We start from the raw sequence: 12,174 nt of genomic DNA, 5'->3' as shown, positions 1-12,174 counted from the left end.
CAAGCACCAACTCAGGCCTGCATATTACCGAACAAGCACCGACTCAGGCCTGCATATTACCGAACAAGCACCAACTCAGGCCTGCATATTACCGAACAAGCACCGACTCAGGCCTGCATATTACCGAACAAGCACCAACTCAGGCCTGCATATTACCGAACAAGCACCGACTCAGGCCTGCGTATTACCGAACAAGCACCGACTCGGGCCTGCGTATTACCGAACAAGCACCAACTCAGGCCTGCATATTACCGAACAAGCACCGACTCAGGCCTGCATATTACCGAACAAGCACCAACTCAGGCCTGCATATTACCGAACAAGCACCGACTCAGGCCTGCGTATTACCGAACAAGCACCGACTCGGGCCTGCGTATTACCGAACAAGCACCGACTCAGGCCTGCATATTACCGAACAAGCACCGACTCAGGCCTGCGTATTACCGAACAAGCACCGACTCAGGCCTGCATATTACCGAACAAGCACCGACTCAGGCCTGCATATTACCGAACAAGCACCGACTCAGGCCTGCGTATTACCGAACAAGCACCGACTCAGGCCTGCATATTACCGAACAAGCACCGACTCAGGCCTGCATATTACCGAACAAGCACCGACTCGGGCCTGCGTATTACCGAACAAGCACCGACTCAGGCCTGCATATTACCGAACAAGCACCGACTCGGGCCTGCGTATTACCGAACAAGCACCGACTCGGGCCTGCGTATTACCGAACAAGCACCGACTCAGGCCTGCATATTACCGAACAAGCACCAACTCAGGCCTGCGTATTGCACGTGTCCTTGCTGGATTGTTTCTATCTGTGGGCCGACAGTACATGTCACAGATGTAAGATTAACCAACTTTTCCCAGGCTGTAGCGCCGGAGGCAGAAAGTAAAATCCATCCGGCATGGAAGTAACCCCAGGAATGGGTTCAACCGGCACCCCCTCCTGCCCCAAAATATGTTAATAAAAACATTATTGATCTCTGGTGTCTTGACGCAACGCAGAGCGCTGCATGGTAACATAACGCAGATGTGAAAGTGTTACATGGTAACATAACGCAGATGTGAAAGTGTTCAGGCCGCATGGTTTCCTTCTCAAGCATGTTCTATCTGTAGGCCTAGGCATGTTTGCTTCCTGTGTGCAGGAAATTTCCCATGACTGTAAATCAGCATTTTTTCTTTCCACGTGTTCTGTTGGCGCATCCATGTATCACTGAAAAATCCATATTTGAGATTTCCGAGAGACACACCAAGCATGGTTCAACAAGCCACAGAGCTTACCTGTGCAGGTTACTTAAGGTCACGGACATGGTTAACCTTCACACCAGTGGATTTGAAAACATTGGCCATGTAGTCCCTGCAGAGCCTGCAGGCCTCCGCCAGCTTTCTGACACATTACAAGGCCATGTTAGGTCAGCCATGCAGTATGTTAGCGGAGGAAGGAATGTGTTGGGGGGGGGGGGGTAGGAAAGGGGAGGTGAGTAGTGGGAGGTGGGAAGTTGGTTGGGGGGGGGGGGAGGAAAGGGGGGGAAAGTAGTGGGGGTGGTAAGTTGGTGGGGCGGGGGGTAGGAAAGGGGAGGCGAGTAATGGGGGTGGTAAGTTGGTGGGGGGGGGGAGGGGTAGGAAAGGGGAGGCGAGTAGTGGAGGGTGGGAAGTTGGTTGGGGGGGGGGTAGGAAAGGGGAGGCGAGTAGTGGAGGGTGGGAAGTTGGTTGGGGGGGGGGGGGTAGGAAAGGGGAGGCGAGTAATGGGGGTGGTAAGTTGGTGGGGGGGGGGGGGGGAGGGGTAGGAAAGGGGAGGCGAGTAGTGGAGGGTGGGAAGTTGGTTGGGGGGGGGGGGGGTAGGAAAGGGGAGGCGAGTAGTGGAGGGTGGGAAGTTGGTTGGGGGGAGGGGTAGGAAAGGGGAGACGAGTAATGGGGGTGGTAAGTTGGTGTGGGGGGGGGGTGTAGGAAAGGGGAGGCGAGTAGTGGGGGTGGTAAGTTGGTGCGGGGGGGGGGGGAGGGGTAGGAAAGGGGAGGCGAGTAGTGGGGGGAGGTAAGTTGGTGGGGGGGGGGGGGGTAGGGGAAGAGGGGAATTGGTGGAGGTGGGGTGGCAGTAATTTCTGATTGGTGCTTTGCTTTTCACGTGTATCTATTGATTTATCGTCCTTTTCATTTGTGAAATTTGTGTAAAGTGATGAGAAAACTTCCCGGTCGGGGCATTTTGGATGAAAACAATGGGAAACCGCAGGGATGTTTTTATGGCAAGACTTGTAAAAAGCATTATTGATTGGCTCCTTCCATCGTGATGCATCTCCGTAACCTCGACCTTGTCGTGTCACCGAAGAGCCCTTTTATTACCGATATCATTGTGTCCTCCATTTACGTCGATGAGATCCATGGATTCTTACTTTGCCACAATGAATGTCTCCAGCGACACGTTAGGGGTGCAGGCCCCCATGTGCGGGTGATGGGGCATGGTGGGGGGTCTCGGCTGGGACCCTAAATTCCTGCACGTCGTTATTTCATTGGTTGCTTTCACATTGCCAGTCATGGCTCATGAAGAAGCTGCTGAAAGGTAGAAACTGTGCAGTGTACAAATGGTCTTGGCTTGAAATGAGGCGTGATGGCGAAGGAGGTCAAGAACGTTCTCCTGGATCAATGGGGTTTATTTTTTAATACATCGGGTTTTTACTGGAAGAAGGTAAATAAAACTAACCTTTGCCAACCTTTGATTAGACATGTGACCACCAAAAGAGATTCGGTCGAGTTACCATGGACTAGTTGATCAGAGATTGACTGTGATGTGCACCGAAGAGTTACAATTGAGGAGGATTGTCTTAACAACAAGGAAAGTGAGGAAATGGGAATAATAAATGCACTGATTGGTCAATATTGTGATTTACCTTTGTGACGTTACTTAGAAGTCACATAGTAGAGTGAGTTGAACTTTGATCTCTGATGTCAGTAATACTCTGCCTTGACAGTGCTGATTGCAGAAAATTCTGATACTGATCCAAATCATTATTGTGACCACCTCCCCAATCCTCCTATCCAGCAGTGACAACACCTGTTCAAACAGAGAGCCCCACACCTGCCATGACAACCTGTCCAGATGGTATAAACTGCAGGCCTCAGCCTTGTTCAGGTAAGCAGTACAGCATGAGCGGGCACCAGGGGGCTTGTTGTTTACCTGTCACGTCCAACCAACAATGTTCCATGACCACAAGGTGTAGTGTAACATGATTACGTATTTATTATAGTCATCATATTCAATTATTGCATCGGCATTATTTAACAAAAAGCATTCAAAAATGGTCTCGGACCGAAATGTTGCTGGACCCCAATGACCTTACACCATTTGGTCTTCTAATTGTCTACGGCAGCACAACGTACGTTTTCAGATCACTCTTTAAGCCACATCTCGGTCGTAGTTGGTGAATTGAACACACAGATGGCACTTCAAATGTCGAAACATATAATAGTCACTACGGGGCCAACTAGAACGGCACTCAGTAGGGAGCATACCTCCACCTGGTTGACCATATCACTCAATGGTGAAGAATCACTTAAAATTTTCGACTAGCTGGATCCGGATCTTCATCAAAATTGAATGGATTCTTCCTTGTCACATATGCAACCTCTCCATCAGGTTTCGTCCAAATCAGTCCACAACTTTTTGAGATATCCTGCCATGTATCGTTTTTGGCCCTATCTCCCAATGGTGAAGAATCACTTAAAAAATAAATAATTCTGATATCCGAATCCTTATTCAGATCTTAACCAAAATCGAATATATTTGTCCTTGTCAGACACCCAACTGGTCCACCAAGTTTCGTTCAAATCCATCCATAACTTTTTGAGATATCCTCCTATGTATCGTTTTTGGCCCTATCTCCCAATGGTGAAGAATTACTTAAAAAATAAATAATTCTCATATCCGAATCCTTATTCAGATCTTCACCAAAATCTAATCATTTCGCCCTTGTCACATACGCTACATCTCTGCCAAATCTCGTCCAAATCCATCCAAAACTTTTTGAGATATCCTGCTATGTATCGTTTTTGGCCCCATCTCCCAATGGTGAAGAATCACTTTAAAATTCTAGTAGCCGAATCCGAATCCGGATCTTCACCAAAATCTAATCAATTCGTCCTTGTCACATACGCTACATCTCTGCCAAATCTCGTCCAAATCCATCCAAAACTTTTTGAGATATCCTGCTATGTATCGTTTTTGGCCCCATCTCCCAATGGTGAAGAATCACTTTAAAATTCTAGTAGCCGAATCCGAATCCGGATCTTCACCAAAATCTAATCATTTCGCCCTTGTCACATACGCTACATCTCTGCCAAATCTCGTCCAAATCCATCCAAAACTTTTTGAGATATCATGCTATGTATCGTTTTTGGCCCCATCTCCCAATGGTGAAGAATCACTTTAAAATTCTAGTAGCCGAATCCGAATCCGGATCTTCACCAAAATCTAATCAATTCGTCCTTGTCACATACGCTACATCTCTGCCAAATCTCGTCCAAATCCATCCAAAACTTTTTGAGATATCCTGCTATGTATCGTTTTTGGCCCCATCTCCCAATGGTGAAGAATCACTTTAAAATTCTAGTAGCCGAATCCGAATCCGGATCTTCACCAAAATCTAATCATTTCGCCCTTGTCACATACGCTACATCTCTGCCAAATCTCGTCCAAATCCATCCAAAACTTTTTGAGATATCCTGCTATGTATCGTTTTTGGCCCCATCTCCCAATGGTGAAGAATCACTTTAAAATTCTAGTAGCCGAATCCGAATCCGGATCTTCACCAAAATCTAATCAATTCGTCCTTGTCACATACACTACATCTCTGCCAAATCTCGTCCAAATCCATCCAAAACTTTTTGAGATATCCTGCTATGTATCGTTTTTGGCCCCATCTCCCAATGGTGAAGAATCACTTTAAAATTCTAGTAGCCGAATCCGAATCCGGATCTTCACCAAAATCTAATCAATTCGTCCTTGTCACATACGCTACATCTCTGCCAAATCTCGTCCAAATCCATCCAAAACTTTTTGAGATATCCTGCTATGTATCGTTTTTGGCCCCATCTCCCAATGGTGAAGAATCACTTTAAAATTCTAGTAGCCGAATCCGAATCCGGATCTTCACCAAAATCTAATCATTTCGCCCTTGTCACATACGCTACATCTCTGCCAAATCTCGTCCAAATCCATCCAAAACTTTTTGAGATATCCTGCTATGTATCGTTTTTGGCCCCATCTCCCAATGGTGAAGAATCACTTTAAAATTCTAGTAGCCGAATCCGAATCCGGATCTTCACCAAAATCTAATCAATTCGTCCTTGTCACATACACTACATCTCTGCCAAATCTCGTCCAAATCCATCCAAAACTTTTTGAGATATCCTGCTATGTATCGTTTTTGGCCCCATCTCCCAATGGTGAAGAATCACTTTAAAATTCTAGTAGCCGAATCCGAATCCGGATCTTCACCAAAATCTAATCATTTCGCCCTTGTCACATACGCTACATCTCTGCCAAATCTCGTCCGAATCCGTCCAAAGCTTTTTGATTTTTTTTTTTTCCACAAACGGACAGACAGACAAACGCACAAACAGACAGGGGTGAAAACATAACCTCCATCCACCTTTGGTGGCGGAGGTAAAAATGGCGGTTTGCGCACCAGGGGCCTTGATGACATGCTCGTTGTTGTGAAGGAGGAGCACACCTTTGGTCAAAACCCGCACGGCGTTTATCCTTGATGGCCTGCCACAATTATTGCACCTGGCTAGCGTAATATTTCTCGGATATTGTGGTTTTGTAGGCCGTATCAGCAGGATTCCCTTGGCATCAGCAGGATTCCCTTGGCATCAGCAGGATTCCCTTGGCATCCAAGAAAATCGAGCACAGGGTCCTGCTGGATGAGGGTTCCATGCAACAGTGCTTCCATTGGAGGGATTCCAATTTTGTTTCAGGATCTCTGTGGTGAAGGCACTGTTTTCCAAATGAGTGATAATGTCGGCTAGGATCTGCCATGGACGGTTCTAGAAGATTCCGACATGATGGTGAGTGCTGGAGTTTTAGAGGAACCTTCTGGCTGAGCCATTGGACATGCCCAGTTTTCGTGGATGACGGAGAAAAATCTGCCTTGAGAAATTACAACTTCAGTGGATATTCTGACAAAAATTAACACAACGAACGTCTGTGATTAATGTTTCAAACTGGGGAGCAGTTTGTGGGTCATTCACATGTGCTGTATGTACTGACCTGAGGGAGGGGAGGGTCATCACCCAGGTACTCGCATCCACGTTCAGTCAACCGTTCACTTGGCTACGACTTCTTTCCTAGAAGTCCTAGCAGTGTCCATGTTTTTTATACCTCTCCCAACCCCCTTCCCATGCCTCCTTCCCCCAATCCCTCTCCCTCCCACAGATCTCCCGATGTCCCTGCTCTCAAATGTTGTACTTGTGTGCTTCCCCCTCTCTCCCAATCTTGTCTCCCGCTCCCTTTATTGTATGTTTTGTGTGTCCATTTGTTTGTTTTTGTGATTTATGTTAGCTCTTACACGAGCCTCGATCTTGTATCCAAAAAAAAAAAAGAGTATCTAGACTTTTCTAAATCAGATCCACCTATCCTTCCTTCCCCATTCCCCCTGCTCCCCCCGCTGTTATCTATCTTACTTACAAGCTTGGTGCTATCTGCCAATTTGTAATGCCGACCCATAACCCCACTATCCAAATTGTCGATGTAAATTATGAACAAAAACAGTGGGAGGACTGGTCCTTAGATACACCACTTCTTACATCGTCCCAGATAGCTAGCTATCCTCTTGTTATCCACTCTTTGCTTCAATCCAATTAGTTACTCTAACCCTTTCCCTTCCCTCTTCTAACCCGACCCCTCCCTCTAGACAACCACCCACACATTCCCCTCCCTCTTCCCAACTCCACGCTTTCCGTCCCCCTTCTCCCATCTCCACCCTTCCCCTCTCTCCTCCCGCAAAGGTACCCGGTGTTGTCGGGCAACGCCAGTTCCCTCTTCCCACCCCATCCCCTGCCTCCTCCCACCTTACCCCTCCTCCATCCGGACTCCCACCGCACCTCTCCTCCCACCCCTTTCTCACACTCCTTCCACCCCAAACCTTCTCCCTCCGGACTCCCACCTCATCCCTTCCCCTCCGGACATGCACCCCACCCCTTCCTTTCTCGCCTCCCTCCAGACTCCCACCCGCTCCTTCCCATCCCTCCTTCCACCTCCACGCTTTCATTCTCTCCTCCCACAAAGATAGCCGGTGTTGCCCAGGATCTAACATACATCTATTGAACTACCACAATTAAGCATATATTTAGAGAGAAACATTTTATTTATCAAGCTACAAACTAATATTGAACAGAAATGTCAACAAAATTGGACATCACATGTCATTAGTCCCCTCCGGTGTACACCGGAGGTGACTATAGGTTTGCACGCCGTCCCTCTGTCCGTCAGTCTGTCCATCAAGTTCGAACTTCACGACGTTTCGATCATTTTTGACAAAGTTATGGCACTTTGAACTTTGGGAATTATGATAATTCTGATGATCCTTAACTCAGTGCCATTTTAAGTTTTAATTTCCTTTAAAAAATATTTTCTCTGCAATAATAGGACCGATTGAGATCAAATTTTCACCGTAGGGGGGACACGGTCTGTAGAATATTTTAATCGTAATTATGACGTCACAGGTCACGTGGTTCGACCGCCATATTGTTTTTCGTGAAAACACGAAAACCCCTTTTTCTCTGCAACGGCTGAACAGATCGAGGCCAAACTTTTCAGGCAGAATCGCATACCCAGGACGAACAAAAAGGTCAGCGAGCATGACTTCATGCGTCACATGGTTTCAGAGTTATAACGCTTTTAAGCATGAACCTTTAAAACCGAGCTCCTCCCTCATTTTTGATCCAATCGAGGGGAAACTTCACAGATATGTTCAGCATGTCAGTCTACTAAAATGTCCTTTTGGAATTTGCGATAGGGCACGTGGTTTGGCAGATATCGTTAATTAAACGAAAAAAAAGGGGAAAAAAGGATATCTCTTGAATCGATAGTACCTCAGACCGTGAGTTGGTAATTATATAATTCACACAGTGCAATACGTGCAGGCCGCTCCACGGAGCGACCTTGCTGGCTTATCAACGAGGCGAGGCGTGACACACATGTGTCTCAGCATACCTCAGATCAAGTTTGAAAACCAGCATCAACTGTGCATAAATTTGCATATTCGATCATTTTTGACAAAGTTATGGCACTTTGAACTTTGGTAGGGGATATGTATTGCAGCGCAATACTCAGAATGCTTGTTGTAACGAGCAACGGCACCCGCACTATGGGCGGGGCTTCAATGGTGAGGCCCAAATTAAAAGGCAAAATATCAGAAATTGAAGGCTTTTTTTATTTCAAACGATTTATATAAACATCCGTTAAATCATATCACACGCAAATCATCAAAATCTAAACAGTATTTGTAGAATTTCAATAAAAGCCACACCACTGTTCATATTGGTAAATATTATTCCATCGTGTTTGGAAAAACTGGAAAATTGGAAAAAAATTGGAAAAATTTGAAAAACAATCTAGCCTATTTTACTCCAGGGGGTCCCAGGAATACCCACCCAAAATTTCGTTGCGATCGGTTCAGCCGTTTTTGCGGTACCTGGGAACAGACGGACGGACATTTGGTGAATTAAGATGCTTTTGATGCTTTCGATGCTTGTAAGATGCTTGATGTAAGATGCTTGTAAGATGATGTAAGATGCTTTTGAGTAGACAATATTGAATGTTTTTTCCATCAAGGGCCAGAATATGTAAATTGTTCGGCGTTCCAATTCCAGAGCAGCTCACATGTAGTTGAAAAAGGTATTCACAATCTGTTTTGTTGTCAGCCAATCGGAACGCACTCTCCAAACAACTATATCGGTGCACGGATCAAAATCACATGTTTTAAAATTTTCGCGGTGTGGATATTTCGACAAGTTAGGTAAGGTGGGAACCTTTTTCTAAAACGTTCTTTTTCATCCTTGAGAGTTATGTCATTAGATGAGCAGTAAAATTACCTTCAAAGCGATGCATAGGTTATGTTAGGTTTTTGAATAATTGGCTATTAAGTGGTCACATGACTCCTTTATCTATCTTACCCATCGTTGTTTTCAGCCACACCACACCTATCTTACCCTCAGCCACATCCACAGGTAACAGACACCGCTGCAGAACGAGCTGAGCTCAGAGCTACACACACACTCACACACACACTCACATACTCACACACACACACACACACACACACACACACACACACACACACACATACACTCGCACACACACTCGCACACACACACTTGCACACACACACACACTCAAACACACACACACACTCAAACACACACACACACACACACACACACAAAACACACACACAGACACACTCACACTCACTCACACACTCACTCACACACGCATACACACACACACACATACACACACACAGACACTCACACACACACACACACACACACACACTCAAACAAAAACACACACACAGACACACTCACTCTCACACACGCACACACACTCACACACACACACAAACACAAACATAAACACACACACACACACACACACACAGACACACTCTCACACACGCACACACACACACAGACACTCACACACACACACACACACACACTCTCAAACAAAAACACACACACAGACACACTCACTCTCACACACGCACACACACACACACACACACACACACACACAAACACAAACATAAACACACACACACAAACATAAACACACACACACAAACATAAACACACACACACACACAGACACACACACACAAACACTTTCTCTTTTATTATTATCATCGATATAAAAGTAGACCGCCCACCATTTCTCCGATGTAGACCACCCACTCATTAACTTTATCCAATGTAAAGCTCCCAAATCTCTTCTGATACCTACAAAGTTTGTTTTCCTAAAATACAACCTTACTCCACTATCCCAAACTCCACATCTCAACAACAGAGTTGTGCTTACTACATTGTAGTCGCTCGGCCCCAGATGTTCTCCCACCTCCATCTCCTCCACAAAATCCACGAACCTCGATCAGTTGAGAGCACTGGTCCGGTTCACCAAAGGACCTGGGTTCGATTCCTGGTCTATGCATGCAATTTCCCCACATATATCAATTAATTAATTATAATCCTGTTCATTTATTTAATTATATCACTTTTTTTGCAATCTCCGATCTCGATTCACACAGATTCCTCTCCATCATTTCCCTCCTTAAAGTCATGGGTTTCTCTCCATACAATACCGTCGTCCACCCAGATTGGCACACCTCCTCCATTTTTCTTTCCCTATCACACCTATAAAACCTGCAGCATTTAATTCCCGTCCTCCAGTTGGATTGCTCACGAAACCACCTTTCACTTACAGAAATTATGTTGTATCCCTTGCCAACTACCCTAGCCTCCAGCTCTTCCATCTTTCCATTCAAGCTCCGAGCATTCATATGAAAAACCTTTAATCTTTCCCTTCCTTTAACCAATCCCTGCTTTCCCGGCCTTCCAACCACATCCTCTCGTCTATAAAAGTTCCAATTTCTTTCTCCAGAACCCCCGTAAATCTCGCAGCCCACCTTATACTGTACACCTGCCACCTGTGCGCATGCACTCACTATGACCATGCAGGGATTCTCACGTATTCACAAACCCTTTACTTCATTACAGAAGAGATGTTGCCTCATTTATATGCGTGTGGTCACCTGGCTCGCCATTCATCCACTCTCAATTTCCTCTTTCAATGCGAGGCCAAGGTGATGTCTCCATCATGGCCAAGAGAGAGTCTTTACCTTTTTAGGTTTGTGGTTCGGCGTCCTGTATGGACTGTTGCAATGGCTGGAAAATCTGGGAAGCTGTAACACACCACCTGATGCCACCGTTTCGGATTATTGCTCCAAGGATCCCCGAGCTATCGTTTTACCTTTCCGAGGGGTTTCATTAACTCCTTAAATTCCACATTCACCTTTGCCAATGCTGCGAGTCACCCAGGAATGGTAAAAGGCGCAGAACACATGACAATTATGTGTTTAATGTGTACGACATCTGTGTAAGAAAGGAGGAGTAATATAAATGTGTCCCATGTTGTGATTTAAAATGTACCTTATTACCAATCAGGTCACTAATTATACCCACACTGTGCATTTGCTTCTCCCTCACCCCCTTTATGCCCACCGTAGGTGGCATGAACTGTCAACCAACTCCTCCAGGCAGCCACGTTCCGCTCAGTACAGCTGGTAAGGAAAAGGGGTCGATTAACGGACCCCACATTGTCTCACCGCATAATTCCTTTCAACCCACTTTCTTATACTTAATATTTTGGTAAACGGTCACGTGGTGGACCAGTAAAGCGCCATAACGACTTCTTCAAGTCTTGTGCCATCCCAGTTATAATCTGGGAACTTCAGGCCACAAACAGGTCAGCTTGGCGTAACATTTGCCGCGAAGGCCTGGACCAGGCTTTTCGCTCTTTCACGAGCCTCGATCTTGTATACAACCCAAAAAAAAAAAAAAAAAAAAAAAAAAAAAAAAAAAAAAAAAAAAAAAAAAAAAAAAAAAAAAAAAGGCCTGGACCATTTTGAATGTGGAAGACTTGCTATCGAGAGGGGCGGAGGCAAGAAAGGAAAACCTGCCAACGTCCATCTCCGCAAGGACCGGTCTATACCTGTGATGTTTGTGGTAGATGCTGTGGGTCCCGCGATGGACTACAAAGCCATCGCACAATGCACAATGCTTAGTGAGCACAATGCGCAATGCTTAGTGAGCACAATGCGCAATGCTTAGTGAGCACAATGCGCAATGCTTAGTGAGCACAATGCGCAATGCTTAGTGAGCACAATGCACAATGCTTTGTGAGCACAATGCACAATGCTTGGTGCGCACAATGCACAATGCTTAGTGAGCACAATGCGCAATGCTTTGTGAGCACAATGCGCAATGCTTAGTGAGCACAATGCGCAATGCTTAGTGAGCACAATGCGCAATGCTTAGTGAGCACAATGCGCAATGCTTAGTGAGCACAATGCGCAATGCTTAGTGAGCACAATGCGCAATGCTTAGTGAGCACA

General features: G+C 45.7%; 2 protein-coding genes across 2 annotated transcripts in view; one reads left to right on the top strand and one right to left on the bottom strand.

Moving 5' to 3' along the window:
- The window catches only part of LOC144892699 (uncharacterized), a 400,706-nt gene that overhangs the window by 203,645 nt on the left and 184,887 nt on the right, over positions 1-12,174 (bottom strand). The gene's annotated exons all lie outside the window — the stretch shown is intronic.
- Positions 1-12,174, top strand: part of LOC137429508 (neuropilin-2) — a 129,689-nt gene that overhangs the window by 109,932 nt on the left and 7,583 nt on the right. The window contains exons 12-13 of the mRNA XM_078780917.1: positions 3,042-3,131; positions 11,287-11,343. Coding sequence (XP_078637043.1) covers positions 3,042-3,131; positions 11,287-11,343 — 147 coding nt within the window. The remainder of the gene's footprint in view (positions 1-3,041; positions 3,132-11,286; positions 11,344-12,174) is intronic.

Source organism: Myxine glutinosa, chromosome 6, assembly GCF_964187855.1.
Source record: "Myxine glutinosa chromosome 6, kmMyxGlut1.1, whole genome shotgun sequence".
Taxonomy (NCBI): domain Eukaryota; kingdom Metazoa; phylum Chordata; class Myxini; order Myxiniformes; family Myxinidae; genus Myxine; species Myxine glutinosa.
This window is presented reverse-complemented; position numbering and strand designations above follow the sequence as displayed.